Raw genomic sequence first — 18,928 nt, forward strand, 5'->3', positions numbered from 1 at the left:
ATTACACTGAGAACATCAGTGTTTATTACCTCTGTAGATGTAATTTTGTCAGTATGGAATCTCAGCTGAAACGTAAAGCTTTTATCTCCAGCTGTAAAGTAACTCCTGCCAGGTTCCTTGAAATATCACCAGGGCCAGGGAAATAATTTGTTCTCTACCTCCAATCAATAGTAATCCTTTTGAGAGGTGCTTCCCTCACCCCTTCTTAGTATCACCTACCGCCAGCTGAGGAACAGAGCATTCTGCTACCATCAGGCAACTCACCTTTTCCTGTGCATTTGAAACCTTTCCCCTTCCAAACAAGCCTGGTTCATGTGCACCCTGTGCAGCAATGAGAACAAACCCAGTCAAGGGCCAGTCCCCCTGCAAGGCAGGGAGGTAGAACCACTGGGTGAAGAAAAAAGCCAGAGCAAAGCAATTCTCTCTTCAATAATTTGTTTCCCAATAGACTTTTTCACACTATCAGTTATTTTCTTGCCTAGAGTGTGTTATGTGAGCAGTTTGGACATTCTGATTAGGCATTCAGTGTATGCCTAGTCCAAGGCATTTTCCGTCTTTTGTTGAATACTTTTCATAACTGTGACAGGTGAATGGTTGTGAATGTGTGCCAAAGGCAAAAGGAGTTGTCCTCAATGCTTTCAAAGCCATCTACCTGTTCACTAAAAAGAGGGGAAATGCTCACACTCGGTGACTAAGAAAACGCATCCTTTTCTGCAAAGCTAATCCAGGCAACAGAGAACTACAGAAATGTGCCAACATTCCTCACTTTGAAACAGACAGCAGGAATATGCTTACTTGTAAATCAAGTCCCTGCCAAACTGGTTTTCTTATCTGAAACGAGTTTTCAAGAAATTTGATCATCCAACAAGATTTTCAGTGGCTGAAATTCATTGGGGAAAAAACTGTCTCTTTTTGAAGCTCATGATTTTCTTTGTAACAGAAGCAGGTTTTAGCACTCACAGAAACCACCGAGGCCTGGAGCCCCATACAGCACAAACTCGAGCCGTGGTTTCCCTTAACTAACCCTGCAGCCTACAGTATCAGATGGTCAACTTTTCTCTATTGCCACAGAGCTAGACCACCTAATACAAGCTCTACTTTGCGAAACTTAAACAGAGCCTCTTCTGTGTCAACTTTCAAGGGAGAAAAAGGTGCAAACTTTCAACAGATTTCACGTTGCTAAGTCCCCATATATGAATCTTGAACAAATCGTAAACCGAAGCAAAGATTTAGCACTGAAAACTTCAGCCATGATAAATATTCTCACCAAAATTGTGAAATCTTTCAAAGAGAGACTCCTGTGTTTGGAAAGATGGTCACATAATTGTCTAACTTTACAATAAATGCTTCATCTGCATTTCAAAAGTTAAAATTAATTTTAAAAAGCTGGTCATCCCTTTACTGAAATATGCCAGTCTAGAAGCAACTACAGCATCAGTGCCTCTTGAGAACTGCCTCTAGTTGTTCCATTTTTTAATGTTTACATTATTATGTCACACATCAAAGAACCCCTGGATAAAATAGTCATTGAAAAGATGGTTTACTTCTCCAGCAAGGGGAAATCACATGAAGGACAGGAAGACAAGCCTAATCTACAATCTCAATTATATTCCTGTACTACCTACTTAGAACAATAGGTGATGATTGGAATAATGGAATTCAGTACTCCAGAAGCATACATCTCTTTTAGGATGTAAATTTATATCTTCTTTCAGGAAGATATAAATCACATTTTAAGCACCACTGAATAGACTGAGCAGTCACACACTGAATAGAAAGGGTCTCTATGATTGTTTACTACCAGACAGAGGTCTACCACTCATATTTGCTACACCTAGTTGAGCAATCTGTACACTGAGGCAGTAGGATCATGCTTAGCATGCAACCCAAGTTAAGTCAAGCACCAGGAGAGCACATGAAATACTAACAGTGTCTCTCTAGCCATATAAAAGTACTAGAAATACCATTTGGTCAACATTTATATACATATTTAAATGCAAGATGCATGATGCTAAAGCATGTGGAACTTTTTTTCACCATGGGGAAAAACTGAAAATAAATCATACGCACACATTTTTAAAGTTCTAAGTGTCTCTGCTTTGCTTATTCATGTACAAGGCACACAAAACACTCACACAAAAGATGCTGGCAAAGCACTCAAACTTTCACCTTAACAAAACATATCAAATAGAAGGGAAGATCTGTCTCCACATGGACTAATGAAACAAAAATTACTTGAGTTCAAAGGTCATATTAGCTAGAACATTTTCTACCAAACCTCCCCGAGCCATAACCATGTTTCCACAATAAGACCAGGCAATAACTGAGAGTTTGTATCCACACATTGTAAAAAGCTACATTAACAAGATGACACAGATATTTTGTTGGAAAAATGTTCATAAGGCCTTACTACTCAATTCTTAACAGTATTCACTTGGCCCAGAAAAACCTGAAATTTTTATAGCAGTCACCACAAAATTTGCTTCTAAATTGCTGGCAGTAATACATAAAAAGGAGGGGGTTTTGATAATCAACAATTTGAATGGAAATGTGAAACTAGAAACATTCTACCTTCTAAATTCCTTATGTCAATATTATGTCCACTACCTTTGATTTAATTTATTTTGCAGTGTTACTGTACTGAGCTTTTTTGGCTCATTTGTAGGAACTGATGTGAATGACTGGACAGCAGTTTAAAGAAATTACTCCACACCAGGCAAGGAGCTCTTGCTCAATTTAATTTTTTAATGGGAAAAATAAGATCAAAGCAAGACTAAATTCCCTTGGAAACATGAGGAAAGCTCCAGGGATATTACTAACATTCCTAGGCCAAAGGAGCTGTTTCTGTAGTGGATATAGCAACAGCAACTTGGCCAATTATCCCTGCAACAGTTTTAGTATACAAATCCAATTTAATGAAGATCGTTCACTCATATTTACTAAGACAAATGTTTTCAGTCTATTAGTTTTGATTAAACAAATCTGTTTTCAAGAACTGCCTAGAAACCAACTAAATGCTTCCATCAAAAGAACAGCATAATCTCTTTTCTTGTTTTCAGTATGTGAAGATTTCCTTGCACTAAAATGTTTCTGCTAAGTTGTAGCATGCCTGGTTTTTCACAGTCAGTGAGACAAACACTTCTACTCACTCCAGGGAAAACCAATACAAAATTAGCTGAAGAAATACAAAATTATTATATGAACACAGAAGGAAAGATGTATGTGTATCAGTGTGTGATACATATATGTACATATACATAAACATATATATATATAGATATGTATGTACATATAAAAAAGACAAGTACCGTTTAACTTTAATTATTAGGAAACAATTTTAAATAACAGGTTTAAATAACAGGAAACAGCTCTACAATGCAGCATTCAAATATATAATTTGAAAATATAAATTCAAAAATTCAATGCAGAGGATGTAAAATTTGGGAAATTTTAAGAAAGAATTGAAGACACCAGCTTATAATTTTGAGGAAAAGCATTACTACTGGTTTTTTTGTGATGAACACAAAGGGTACTTCAACTTGACAGCTCTTCCTTTGCTTCAATGCAAGGTCCGCCCGTAGCAGGGAAAAAAAACCTAGTTTGTGGGCTCAAAATTACCAGTTGATCAAAGCTCACAATGTAACACTGAGAATACAAAGCTTCTTCTGCCCTGAATAAATTTGCATAATTTACAGAACTTAGATTGGCTCAATTACACAACCAGACACGTACTCTTCTGATGCATTTCATCACCCAGCTTCATACTGACAGTGATGGAATAAAAACACGTGTCCAAACTTAACTGTGTACTAACATTTCCTTCAGACTGAATTTTAACCCCTTCTCTCTCCTTCTGGAACTTCATTTCCATTAGCAAAGGAAATGTTCTTCTCATAATAAGTCAGTATCAGTAGTGTGCTGTAAAAATTACTTCAGTTTAATTTAAACTTAGCATCATTTTTCCTGGGGCATGGGATCAGTTATGAATAGTTCACTTACCAGTACCTTATTAAGGGCACGTGATATAATATATACTGCACTGTAGTAGAAAATGATGCCAACAGTCAAGTGAAAATGCAGGTTAGATTTTAAAGTAGAAGACAAAGTTATAGGAAACATGTTCACGCATTCTGTTAAGGCCACTAGGGAATTAGGAAAAAAAATTATCTTATTGCTCCAGGACTGGGGGAAGAAATATTTTTCTTTAGCTTGAGCTATTAGTACCTACTTTTTACAGCAGAAATCCATCAAAGCAAGAAAAAAAAGCAGCACAGTTCTAACAAAGTAAGTCACAAAACAGCAACACTTTGTTCAACGTTTTAAGTTCAACTTGAAAATACATGGGAAATTTTTAGTTTGGCCTGTTAAAAGAATCACTGAAAAACCTAGTATTTTAGTGATATGCATCATACATTGTGCACAACATCATTAGCTTGACTTTGCAAGCCCCATTTTGTGCAATCACATGCTTTTTGTATTTTACATTTACCCATTATAGTAATGCATGCAATAAAGTACACAGTCAGTATATTTTTAGTATCTTGGTTTATTTTTGTTATGGTTTTGCTAGACATGGTATCGATGCATAGTTGGAAACATCAGTGAATTTGAAATGCACACGGAATACTGGTAAGGAGTTGTTGGGCAATTCATCTGTAGCAGGCAGGTGTTGGGTGAAGAGGTGTAGCAGGATGCTCTGCCTGGATGGCAGTAAAACAGCTGGAATAACGCCCTGTTTGCAAAGCTATCAGAGGAGGAAGGGGCTGTCCTGGTGCTTTTGGTGCTGCATAATGCTGAAACCTGCCTGACTCATCAATCCCAGAGTTAAACACTCCTGACAGAAAGGTGAAGCTGTGGCAGATCTGGTAAGGTACCAGATAAAGCAACAAACAAGTGGTACTGCTAACTGATCTAAAGATGCTGAGGTGACACAGCTGGTCTGGAAACATAGGGCCCATTCCCACTTTTTAATGAGTGGGGAGGTCCTCCAACAATCCCCTTTCTGAAAATTCCTTCCTTGAGATTTGCCTCAAGGTTACCCGTCAAAGCTGAGAGAAAGCGATTTCCCCACAGTCATCGGTATCGGTGAGTACAATCAATCTCTACTTCATAATTTCTTTTGTACCTTTGCTTCAATATTGCTTCAAAAATAGTGGACTGAACTAGACTAGTAGTTATAGCTACTTATACTGTGCAGTAAATAATTCTGATTAAGATCTTTTAGTCTCATCATTATCATAGTAAATTATAACCCTAATAATAACCCTAATTTATCCTTAATCCTGTGGGACAAAGCTGTGAAAAGATTCAATAATGCCTATTTAATGCATTAACATAAGCCATTGACAGGATCTGGGACTGAGGCTGGATCCAGCTGCACCCAGAGGCCTCTATGAGGAGTTTGGAAAGCAAGAGGGTCCTGTCTGTGCCTCATGACTCAGGAGGGGGGCTTCTCTCTAATCTCTGTAGCTCCTGCTCTGCCCACGACACACAGGCTGAAACAAACACCTAACTTCCCCTTTGTACCTACCCTGGCTACCCACAAATTACAGCAGCACATGCCACGTGTCAGGTTACCTTGAACAGCTGCTAATGGCCTCAGTGAAAGCTGCCTAAATGTCAGGCTGAGGTGAGAGACTGCCATGGCTGTCTGGAGGGAGAAAAGTCATGGTACTTTGTACTTGTACTTGTACATGGTACCAAAGTACTTTGTACTTGCTGCTTTCCTTAATATGTGTCTGAGTTCATGAAGGGTTCACCTATTGCTGTGGTAGAACTGGAGTAAGAACACGGCTGGAAAAAATGGTGCTTTGAAATACAGCTCAAAGTTACTGTGAATGCTCACACAGAAATATCTAGACACAAAGAGAATTAAAATTCATAGTTTTAAAGAGAATTAAAATACATAGTTGTAAACTACTGAATATGTACCCATTAAATGGTCCTTAAACATAGCTAGAACAGTACAGTACTGATTTTAAGGACTGTGGGTAGACCTAATTACCAGAAACACTACAGCTACAGTCTGAAAGTGAGAAAGTGTAATTCTACACCGTGTTCCTATTATACATTTCCCTTTGAAAAAAAATCTGGATAAAGCACAAAATTATACAAACTTTATATCATGAAACAAGAATAGAGAAAATTTTCTACACAGGTTTCAGTCTTCACCCCTTGCACAAAATTTATTCATTATTGGCATTTCATAGCCTGTACTTTAAAATACAAGATAGAAGTAAAATGAATGAGCAATGCTCCTCTAGTAAACCATCCTGCATTTGGATGAAAACCAGTTTTGATCTGAAGCTCTAAAGCAAGATATTTCTTATGCTGTTTCTGGAAAACTCTAAAGGACAGAAATTCACAGCATGAGGATAAACCTCTAAGGGGGTTTTTGCTCTTCCAATCTTCTTTCCAACAAAGAAACCTTTTATTCATTTTATAATAAAGGCTAGACAGGCCCACTGTACTATCAAGCAAGTTTGCATTGGCATAAGTTTCTAACGTGAAGAACAGACAGGACAGTGACTATTCTTTTGATGCAAAGACACATTTTAAAGAGGTGCAACACTTTCCATGATTAGCATAGAATGCTTCAAACAGCCTTAAGGATTCTGCAGCCACAGGAAGTTTCTGGTACTTATTACAACAAGCATCCCATTTAATAATTTTTTAAACTTTATTCTAATACACATTTAATAATGTAAATGTACACATCATGTTAAACCCTTACACCCCTTGGTAACCTAAGTTAAACACATGCTACCTTATACATGCAGTTCCATAAAAATGATCCCCTTTTGACAGCTATTCATCACAAGCTGGAGTAGTTAAGGCCCCATCTCTTTTATGGGCAGTGAATAAAAAATTTAAAAATTATTAATAGACATTCTCAGCTTGTATATTATAAACTGCACAAGTCTAGACAGTCTTGTCTAGTTAGACAAGACCAGACAACTTTTAATTTGGGACTCTTTCTGAGAGATGTCTATAAACAAAAACTGAATAGTCCATAGTGCAAATTACTACCTCATAAACTGCAGCATAATAACACTTTTCCTTATGGATCTTCTTTATGAGGAAATTTATATTTCTGTAGTATAATAATAATAATTATAATGCATTTTATTTTACACTTATGAGGATGATATTGCACTTAATGGAAAATGCTTTACTGAGTAGTAATATCTTTAAGCAAGCCTGTTTTATAAGCAAATTTTATTTTCTTGAGTCTCCCTGAATCTTCACACAATTCTTAAATATTAACTAAAATTCCTTGGTTTCAAATTAAACAGCATTCATATTTTGTGTATTTTTAAAAATTAAACAAATTGGACAACACAACATAATACTATAAGCAATCTGTATACCCCTTTCTAATTTTGAGGCTAGTAATTTTCTGAAAATTTAGTATTAAGCAATGACAGGGGGATACAGAATTTAGTAAAACACTTTGTGATTACAGGTTCAAAGAGGTGTGGATAGACAGTGTGAAATAGAGGCGGTGTTTCTTTTAAAATGCTTGAATGCAAAAATCCAGCAGGACTCCTAACATATTAATAAATTAGAAAGGCTAACAGAGATTTTTTTAGAATTCCCATACACTATTAAATCCTCAATAATATCTGCATTTATATAGAACTTCAAATTTTTAAAGTGCCATACAAATACTATCTGGATGAAACATATTCTCCAGAGGCAGAATAGAAATCCAAAGTGAATGGTGATCACATGAATGGCACCATAACAGTAAAATGCAATGTAATTACTACAGAGAGAAACTAAGTACTTTATAATCAGCTCACTATGCATGAACTATCATGGAAGACCACACACTGTACAAGGGAAATGTAGAGATATAAAATTATTATTATTCATTAAATAGGTTCTGTGCCCACAAGGAATTAACACAAGAGCTGTAATTGGCTCTACAACTTTAAAATGCCTAATTCAGAAGGTGTAGGAAACACACGGAAACCCTTCAGTGACAGACAGGCAGGTTATTTCAAGTGCTTGCACAAACCACCTTGAAACGCCATTATTCCTATACATCAATGCGGATTCCATGTTTTATGGACATTAATTCTCTAGTGCCTGTTAAATACATAATAAATGAACACAGATGAGGTAAAGATGCTGTAATTGCCACATACAGCCAATATGGCAAGGGAGGAGTTTTTCCAAACGGGCAGATCCAGAGGCCATGACGAATCCCATCACGGACATGATGAGAAGTCCAGGATATGAACAACATCCAGGGAAGAAAGCACCATGAGTCCTTAAGCCTGAAAAGCTGCATGATAAACTTTAATGTCAGAGCCACCACAGGAATCACAGTAGAACAATGAAGAAGTGGTCTCCGCGGAAGAGTCAGAGCAGCCTGTAGAAGAGAAAAATATTACTGCCAATGGCTACAACTGTAACAAGAGAAGAAAAGTTTCATGAGTGTATACAAGTGCATTGTCAGGTGACTAAATGGAAGCAGAAAGAAAAACATACTTTCCACTGAAATAATTTAAAGCCAATTTTATGCATGAGAGTTGTGTTCTGCCCTGTCTCTATGTATGACATGAATCATGCATCCTACTAAGTACTATCGTCAGCAAAACAGGGAGGGAGAGGGATGAGGAATCCTGTTTGCCACACAGTCAGGTGGAACACGGGAACCTGTATTATCTGCTGCACTGATTATACGTCTTTAATTTCAAGACAATTAAAAGGAAAACAACCATGCAATACACTTGAAATATTTAGTATGTTTTACTTGAAATAAATCATGTGCTTTAATGGCATTTACTCCCAGAAAAACATCCTGCATTTTACTATAGTTGTCACCTGTAAAGTTGGTTTAGTTGCACAGTGTTTAAAACACCAAAATAATTTTCAATAGGACAAAAATATGAGCAAAGTTATATGTATTTTGATCACCTTGAGACAGTATTCTTCACGGTCAGGCAAAACGAAGTTTATCAACAAAGATCTGAAACATTTGTGAGTGGGATTTTTGTGTCAACAACTTGTTTAACAATAACTCAGCTGAAAGTCTGATATTTGGTTTTAATATTGATGAAGCCTGATATTTGGTGAATGTCTAGGTACTGAGATTAGATTTAGCCATTTTAAGAAGTGATAATGTCAATTTAACACACATGTTTGAGGAGATATTCTGTGGGTGTACTCAGTCAGTAGCAACAGTTAAAACCATCACCCCAAATTCAAACACAATAAAAAAACTGTAGTGGCATTTTGGATTACTATTTCACAAAAATAAGTAGATTCTTGTGTCTGTAAGCACAGGAGAAACAACAGCACACTACCAGAAGGTCTACAGAACTGCTGATGCCATACTCATTGGCTCAATTCAGTCGCTGGAGGACACTTAGAAAACCTGTAACAAGGCCCCAGAGATGTTAAGCAATAGTGTATCTTTGCTGCGTTGAGCACATCCCTCACTGCTCCTAGTGCATAAGGCAAACAAAGCATCTCTAACCTGTTCATTCTTCAGTTGTGTTAATCCTTGCAGGATTCAAAAGGAAGAGGGCCTGGCAGTGGGACTCTGGAATAGGTTCATCAAGCTCATGCATAATTTAGATAACTGCATGGAACACTACCTTCTCTGCAAGGAAGCTCTGATGTAGCTGTAGCCAGTTTATTAACTGATTAGAGATGGGAAGTTACAGGCTACCTTGAAAAAAAGCAGCTCATGCTTTAAACCACAGCCAACCATAAAAGGCCTGCAGAAAGCTTTGTTCTATTAGCTTGCCACCACACACTTGTCCTTGACTCCTGATCAGGTAATGGGATTTAAAAGCTCACAAACTGTCTCAACAATTTTTAACTCTAATGTGGTGGACGCAATTCCTTTAAGTTGGGGCAAAAGGTGTATTTTCTTCAACTTCAGTTCTGTTTCACACAAGCAGATTGTTCAATGATTAAGGCAGAAAAATCTTGTGATGGTGAAATTTTTTATCACCTGCCTTACAAAGAGTCCAATTTTTGTTACTGCCAACAAAAGGCTCAAAAGTACATACTAACTTGATTTTGAAGAAACCTGAATGTTTCCACAGATAATCTATTGACTGGCCTCTATTTCTGCACTTTAGAAAAAAACCCAGTAGAACAGTCTAAATTAGTCTTTTCCCTCTGGCTTATTAAGGTTAAGTGCCAACAGCACACAGTGGGTAAGGAAAATTTTAATCATACTTATGTACACTTAGTTTATCAGTATTGGTGATAAATTCTTGAATTCTTTTAATATAAAATGAAATATCATGATTTCATTTTATATAAAAAGAATTTAAGCATCAGTAAGGTGATGCTTAAATTCTTTTCATATAAATTTCAGATGGCAGGGTTGTTCATATAGCAAACCTGAGTGTTCAATGACAGCAAGAGAAAGTTCTATTCTGTAACTGCAGTAAGCCATCAAGCTTCTGAGATGCTGTTGCCCAAGGCCTGAGAGAGTTTCCTCTTTTACATTCTGTGACTAAAGGAACATTTTCATCCTTGAGTTGCCAAGCCCTGGACACAGACAGGTAGTTCTGTTAGCTGATTTAACCTGCTACAATCTCTTTTTCCTAACAGGAAAACTTGTTTGCCTTTAGAAAGCACCAGATCTTTTAAAAACCCCAAAAACCACAAAAACAAAAAAAAAACCCCCACCAACAACGAACAAAACAAAAAAAAACCCCACTGCAAAACACAAAAAACCTCTTTTCTGCCTTAGACCTCCTGGAAAAAGTTGCAAACAGAATTTATTTCCAAAAGACCTTTTCCATTTGCCTACATATGCAATCAGATGCAAGATCATCTTGCAGTTGCTGCTTCTCCAGCCTCTCTAACTACAATGAGCAGCTGGAGACAGGATACAATAATTGCACACAGGAGAACCCACACAAATTATCTGCTTTAATGCTCATGGAAACGCAATGGATGTTAGGTAATAACAGATGCTCCCTCACTGATACTCTGTGGTGCTTCACAACCCTGAAGTCTTTAGTTCATAGTAACATATTCAATGTAACATAAAGTAGCAATATTAACAACATAGTAACATATTCAATCCTACATCAATTGTGCTTGCACAAAGTTTATTCTCCTTCCAGAAATGCTCCTGTACAGCCTTAGGTCAGTCATGGGCAGCACATTTCCCAGCAGTGCCAGTGTTCTGTATGTTTGCCACCAACTGAATGTTCTACGCTTCCAAAATTTGGTGACTGTTTAGCACCAAGACAGCAATTTCTGCATGTCTGTTCTGCAACGTGAGTGTCTGGGCTACAATCCTGGTGGAGTCTGGGAGCAGCCCATCACATCATACCAGCACTCCTGACTGACAACAGGCTGCAGGAACTACCACCTTTGGAGCAGTCAGTGGGACAGGTTCTTCTATACTTGTGTGCACAGTAAAAACCACATGAAGCACAAAGAACTACAAATTCCAAGTAGTGGAGTCATTGTAGACTATCATACTCGTTGCAAAAATAATGTGGGCAAAAGGTCAGATCACATGGTACTTGGTACACAAGTATTTATCAGAGCAAACATACAAATACCACAGGTGACTATTTACCCTGAATACTGCAGAAAAATAATGATGACCATGAAAAACAGACCAATGGCCAAACAATCCAGGCGCTGAGTGGCGTCAGCAGGAACAGAAGTAGGTGACTAGAGTAGTGTGAAGGTAGCAATTGGAGGCAGAAAGGCAGTACCGCCTTGTGCCACACAGAAAGATTACTCTAGAAAAAATAACTCGTCATCAGATTTAAAAGTGATGATGATGAGCTTTACAGGTGATTGTGTGCAGTAACGTGAAATATACTATTGGTACAAATTAGTAATAATGGTGTGGTTGGTTAATTATATGAATTAATTTTTTTAGTTATTTAGTAATGTGTTGCAAAAGCAGTAAACATGTTAGTATCTTAAAGCAGTTACTCTCAACCATGCAATTTAAAGACAAACAATGGGATTGTAACTACAAAATATGTAGTAAAAAAGTATCCCATGAAGTGATAAATTATATAGGTGACAGCCTGAAATTATGCCAAGAAACTGACAAGCACATCATATAAAGCCAAGGAAAGAAAAATTACATACTACAATCAGATCTAGCTGGCTAGACAGCACACAGAAGAAAAGTTTATGAGGATTATGTTACATCACAAACCAAAGAGACTCTGATGGCACTGTAAGAAGACAAAATCTGTAACAGATTATTACTCTTTTTTTAAAGGACAGAAGGATTGTACTTTTCTGCCTTGAAAGGAATTAAACTACAGTATTTGGCTCAAATGAAGTCTCACCCAAAATACTACTCGTGGTTTTGGACAGGACCCTTTAGAGGTAATTCAGGCGAAAAAGCAATAGATGGGAGAGGAGAAAAATAGTATGAGGTTTAGAAAACACAAACTTGTTTCCTTAAGATTTTTTTTTAAAGTTACTTAGTTGAGAAGAGAGTCTTTGCAAAGCATAGGGACTTTGCAAGTTGTAATGACAGTCGAGAGACCTACACTGGATTATTTCCTTTATTAGCCCAGTTAACATATGGAAAACGAAGAAGTTGGTAGGCAAATCACTTTGAAAAAGCCTTTGAGCATCTTGTCTTTTCCTTACCTCAGCTAAATACATTTGTCTACTAAAATGGGCTATGATTCTATCGGCAATGTTTTGTGTTTCTGATTTGAAAAAAATTTTGAGGGAGATCACAGAAGTCAGCTGTCTTTTGCAAAAAAACCCCTAAAGAACAAGAGAACTAGATCTAACTGTCATCAACAATTAGAAAATTAACTGCTATCTGCTTGGGAACTGAAACAACACAGGAAGAAATTAGGTCACAAAATTACAAAAATTTGCTTGGTTTCACATAGTAGGGATAGGCTAGGCTACAGAAACATTCCCCATCAAGGAAGGTGTAAGTATATTTAACCTTGCCTCCCTACCAAGTGGCAAGTCACCTCCCGATTCCATAACACAATTCAGCAGTCAGCTTCTCAAACTGATATCGGTGAAGTGTGACATCTAGTGGTCATAATTAAGAAAAATTCTGGCAATCATCTCAAATGCATGAAAAAGCAGCAATAAAATTTTAATACTTTCTAATAGCTAGCCATTCACTTACTTGCATTCACTGATTTTAAAATAAGAAAAACAGATGAGACTAATAAGAGATTTAAATTCTATTCTATATTGCTATTCAGCAGTAACATGCGATCCATTAATCAACCAAGCTAACTTTCCTTTTCTTTACATAGTTTTCTAATTGCACAGCACTTCCACATGCAGGAAGTACAGAAGAGAGGAGAACCAGGGACTACTCAGGGAAGAATGATGCCAGGCACCAAGACATGCTGGAGCCTGACTGTCCATGTGGCAAAATGGTGGTCAGTGGTATCCTGGACTGCACTAGGAATGTGGCCAGCAGGTTCAGAGACGCAATTCTTCCCTTTCCCCTCAGCACTGGTAAAGCCAAGAGGGGAAAACTGACCACACTCACAAATAAGAGGCATCTTTTCTCTACAATAAATAGTGATGCTGTATGTAAACAAAAATTATTTTTCCATTTTAAGTCTGATTTTTACATCTCAACTAAAAGCAATATTTGCCTCTTGCACTTAGCTGTCACTTAAATATTTTTTAAAAATTGGTAAACCATTGTTGTTCTTTACTTATATGAATACAAAAAACAGGGGTTTCTTCCTCCCTCCCTCCCTCCCTGCCTTTTACCTATTTCCCTATGAACAGTTAGCTATTCCCCATGAACTTAATAGTACTATGAGCAAACTAGAGGAGGAAAACTTCTGGAAAAGAGCACCATAATCTGGTAGTACTAATGCCATTGAGAAACTCTATTCTAACAAGCAGTTCTGCAAGTAGATGATGATCCATTCACTGCTTAACAAGAGCCAATACACCTTTCTACATTTATTAATAAGCTGACGCTTGCTTATCTACTAATTTTTAGTTTGGTTTTTTTTCCTCCAATGAACTATATTTAAATGCAACTCAAATTGCCTTTTTAGAGGTGACAGCTCACATATAGCTTGTTTGTGGGATAAATATTTAGGGCTGGCTACAACAAATGTACTACTGAATTATAATGACTGAATTAAATTAAAGAGAAGCTCTGTCATTTACGTTTCAGGTATTTTTAACCCTTACTGTAAAGAGAAGTTGGAATAATCCACTTTATCCACAAAAGTGTGCAAGGCAGCACTTAACTCCATAAGCTGGATAACAAAGCAACTATGTGATGCATGTAGAATAGCATCTACATGTGCAAAACTCTTTTTTTCCTTTCTAAGCAGCAGAAACTGAACACTAGATGTAAAATATTTTAATGGCTTTTAAAATTGTGACAACTGCATAGAAACATAATTCCTGTATATCTATGAAATTTATTTAATTAAATTATTAATGGAACTATTTTTGTCTAGGACATGGTAGGAGAAAAGTAACGTAAACAGTGAAAAAGTACCAAATTACTGATCTAGTGACTTACCTTTAATGACAGAGATCCAGCAAGAAAGAAGTGGTCCACGTCAATGACAGAGGCAAGAAAGCCAGCTAGGGTGACCTCAGTGAAGTCACTTTTCTTCCTGAGTCCAATCACTATCGCCCAGGACCACATCCCCAGTATGCCATGCACTGCATTATCAGATAAGGCTCTTAGCCAGTCATTCTGCTGAATGAAGGAAAACTGCAGGAGTCTGTCTGCTACAAAGCAGAATATCCCCAAACCTAGACTGGAAAGAACTGACGCTGTGCTGAAAGTCTGGAGAAGAGCATGGGCCTTTTCAGTCTCAGATGCCATGACCAGAGCCATGTTGCAGCACACAAAATGTCATCAGGACACACACTGTGCATTGTCCTTCGTATTGACAGTTGTTCTGTAAATGTCAGAGATCAGAAAGGAAACTATTAAACAAAGAATATCCACTAGCACAAAACATTTGTCACCACAGCTACAATTGGGCATTAAGACCCCAATTTCACTGTTTGCATTTAGCATTCCCAGGGAATTTTTTATTTCAATTAGTTTATTGACTAGAACACTACAGCTTTGAATTAAAACACCTGCCTTTTTTTAGAACCAGCACAAGTAACACAGAGAGCTCTAATTCTACTTACTGAAACCTTAAATATTACAAAATAATCTGAAACATCTCTGTGATAATTCACTGAATGTGTTTCAAGATTCCTTCTTATCTTAAATACATTATTTAACCCAATTAAGTATTTTACACTATAATAACCAAAGAAGATTTGGTTTGGAAGATTCTTATGACTGAAGCACAAAATTCCAGCTTTCTCTATAAAACAACTGTTAAAATTGAGTTTTCAATGTATAATCCAAACCACTGCTTTAATTTACATTCTTAACATATGTAGTACTCCCCTGGTACCCTTTCCTGAGCAATGCCTTGTTTAATTTGGAGACTGGAAGGTAGAATAAGCCTTAAGAAACCCAAACCCACTAAAATATATTCATTATTTATAATAAACACACAAACAACAGCCATTTAGTCAAGCAAAGTAATCAAAATAATTTCCTTACAGAGCAAAACTACCTAAGCTTTTCCTCAGCATGTGCTCCAGCAGAAAAGTTGGCTGTTGCTTTTAGGATTTATCTACCGTCTGCGACCTTACCTTCGTAACTCCTCTTTTTGCAAGGGAAGATCTAACTGTCCCAGCTGTTATGCAAGTCTTATTTGAGAAGCTGTATAGACAGACCAGAGTTTTAGAGCCTACATCCTGCCTAAAAATGGATACTTCCCATCAGTTCACCATTTCTGCGCAATACATTTAATCTTGACAACCCTTTTTACTAGATAAATTCTTATTCTGAAGGGCCTTTTTGAGTGTATTAGACTTTCTAAGCTAATACATAACAATTTATGATTTTAAACATACTATAAATCTTAGAAGATATAGATGTTTGCTCCGGATTATTTACATGCCTGCCTGTTGTAGAATTATCTGCAACACAGAACTACTGGCACTCTCTGTAGGAAAAGAAAAAGCCCACTGAATCATTTATTTAGAAAACATTTAAAAAAGTAAAAGAGAAGAAAGCATGAATAATACATGGACTTTGCACAGAGATAAAAAAAGTGGGTCAAGTTTAGAGTTGCTTAACATGACAGCACTTCTTCTGAATGAATGACTCCTGAAACAATGGAAGTGTTGTTTTCTGGTGGGCACCCTTATGGTACACAGGACATTGCTGAATAAATTCCATGTTAAGGAAAAAAATGGCAGTCTCTTCGCAAATGTTTATTCTATATGGCCGTTGTGTCAGATTGGATTTAATTTAAAATTACCATAAAGGCTGTGTAATAATCCAATCTGTGAAGAGGTCATGTAGCAACATACCTTTAAAAAGCACACCAGTAATTAGAATCAAACTTCCCCTGGGACTAGGACTTTTTTTTCCCATCACAGGTGCCTTACTCCAGTAGGAAATGTCTGTGGTCTATGCCTCAGCGTTGAGCCTCTGTGCTTTCTGAATCCAGTCTGCCCAGCCCAAACACCACTTGTTCCATCCTAAATTAAAACAAACCAGGCACTGGTAAGCACCGATATTAGGGAAAACAGCATACATGAAATATGAACAACAGTAAAAAAATCCAGAAAGAATAGACATATAGTCAATTAATTTGTAAACAAATATAATTGAGGTAAAAGGAACCTCAGCTAAATTTTGAAGCACTGTAAAAGAAAGCAGAAAAAAAACCATAAAAACCCACAAACTAAGAGAAGAGCAGAAATAAAAATGGAACACGATAGTAACTAAAAAATAATAAAACACAAAGTCCAAAACCAAGTCCAGTCTTCTACATAACTGCATTTCAACAGATAGAGCAATCCCTTTTATAGATTTCTTCTTGTGTCTAGAAGATACCCACCTAATGAAATGTTTAAAAGTCCCATTCAGGGATCTCTTTTTAAATTCCACCCCATCACTTAGTGACCCTGGAATAGACAAAGAGAGACCTAGAAATTCATATAGCAACAGAGGTCTGTGTCAGTTCTGTTAGGCTTACACTTGTGCTATGGGTGGTATTAGCATGTGTTCCTTGAGCCAGAATGAAGAACAGGATGCAAACCTGGCTTCAGGTTGACCATAGTCAAGAGCCATGTCCAACTGTTCTTTTTAAGCCGTCTGTTTCAGCCTCCTTTTAAGAAAAAGATGAGTGCCACCTATGTAAAAATCAACTCACATTCCCAGGTACAACAGAATTTCCCAGAATTTTTCCACAGATCAAGAGAGAAATCAGACCACAAAAAGCAAACTCTGGAAAACCAAAATAATATCTGAAATTATAAATTTTAATGTAAAACTAGACCATTTCTTTCTCCCTGAAAAATGATGCTTTTCAGGCTCTTTACAAAATATCACAATAAAGTGTAGATTTTTCCAGCCTATAAATCTCAGAAAGCAGTAGCGTAGCTTACATTCTTGCTAAAACAAAAAGTGGGGAATAATTCATACGGAAATGTTTATAGACCTCTGTGTGGTCACTACAGTTAACATCCTGAAGAGAAGTTCTAGGTTGGTTTTATGTAACAGCTGAGGGAGTAACCCAGCTTTGAGCTGTGGTTTCTCATGACATTTTTAAATGCGATGAAGCACTGAGCAGAATCTCTGTCTATAGTCTCAAAATGGAATTTTGTAGATATGCTTACTTTAATTTAAGGACGTTACCAAAATAATTTTAAAGAACACACAGTTAACACTTTAAATTACTGTCACAAGAAATTATTTAGATCAAAATTGTATATACACTTTTGGGAAAACAGCTAAGAAGCTATGGTGTACGAGCAAAACAAAAATCAAATGGCTAAAATTATCACTTAGAAATATTGCTCTGCATAATTTTTGCCCCAGTTTTGCATGATGCTATTAGATACGTGAATACATATAGGAATTTAATGCATGAAGTTACAGAATCAATAAGATTGGGCAAGACATCTGAGATCATCTAGTTCAACCTACAACCAAACAACACCCTGCCAACTAATAGAATGATGCATTCTACATAGGAAGTTAAAAGACTTGTAATCCCTTACAATTCTATAGTCTCCTAAACCCCTTGTTATTTGATATTGGATGTTAATTTATGTTAAAAACTGCATGAACCAGAATTACGACACCAGCTCAAACCTTTAGCATACAATCTCGTCGTAAAGGAGATCCCAGCCTAAGACTGACTGTAAAGAACTGACAGTGGCAATATTTTTAGGTCAGATAATTATAACACATTATTGGAGTGATCATGCAAATATTTTTGAGCCAGACATAATTACAACGCCTTTTTGGGGTTGGAGAGGGCAAAATCCCAGAAGGAAGCGGTAGGATTTTACCAAGACGCCGAAGAACAAACTAAATTAAACCGAGCAGGAAATTAACCTGCGAACCCGAGATCAGCGGGAGCTTGAGGGGAGGCGCGGGCCTCGGAGCCGCCGCCGCCCGCCCCGCCCCGCCCCGCCCGCCCCGGGGCCCACCTGGAGCGCGGCCGCCGCCATCCGCCCTTCGCCCCACGGGGCTCGGCCAGCCCGACGCCGGCCGGAGCGGGCGGGCAGCCCGGAGGCAGCGGGCTGGAGAGCGCCCCGGGCAGCCGGTCAGGAAGCATGCGTGGCCGCGGAGCAGGCTGGGACCCGGGCCCGCCTCCTCTCCGCCCAGCCCCGCCGGCAGCGGCGCTTGTTGTGAGGGAGAAGCGTTTCCTGGATTATTAAATGGAGGGTTTGGTGTTCGCGCTTTGGCTCCTTTAAATGCTGGGAGGGACATCGATGATGGGAGTTTAGTGTTTTGTCATTTAGGACATAGTGCGCCTCTGACAGACCACAGAGCAGAGTAGCGTCTTCTGTCCTCAAATTAGTACTTATTTACTCATAGAGAGCACTATAGAAAGCATTTGGGAAACAT

General features: G+C 37.7%; 1 protein-coding gene across 2 annotated transcripts; it reads right to left on the reverse strand.

Annotated features, from left to right (window-relative positions):
* Nucleotides 1-2,050: 2,050 nt before the first annotated feature.
* On the reverse strand, nt 2,051-18,739 carry TMEM267 (transmembrane protein 267). 2 transcript variants are annotated; one of them, XM_074533087.1, is made up of 5 exons: nt 18,508-18,739; nt 16,908-16,974; nt 16,375-16,545; nt 14,501-14,888; nt 2,051-8,380 (listed from the first exon to the last, which is right to left on the reverse strand). In XM_074533087.1, the coding sequence occupies exons 4-5, from the start codon at nt 14,822-14,824 to the stop codon at nt 8,045-8,047; spliced, it is 660 nt and encodes a 219-aa protein (XP_074389188.1). In that variant the 5' UTR covers nt 14,825-14,888; nt 16,375-16,545; nt 16,908-16,974; nt 18,508-18,739; the 3' UTR covers nt 2,051-8,044. The 2 variants fall into 2 exon arrangements, with proteins under 2 accessions (XP_074389188.1, XP_005493774.1); XM_005493717.4 differs by lacking the exon at nt 16,908-16,974.
* Nucleotides 18,740-18,928: the final 189 nt, after the last annotated feature.

This window comes from Zonotrichia albicollis, chromosome Z, assembly GCF_047830755.1.
Source record: "Zonotrichia albicollis isolate bZonAlb1 chromosome Z, bZonAlb1.hap1, whole genome shotgun sequence".
In the NCBI taxonomy this organism is placed as follows: Eukaryota; Metazoa; Chordata; class Aves; order Passeriformes; family Passerellidae; genus Zonotrichia; species Zonotrichia albicollis.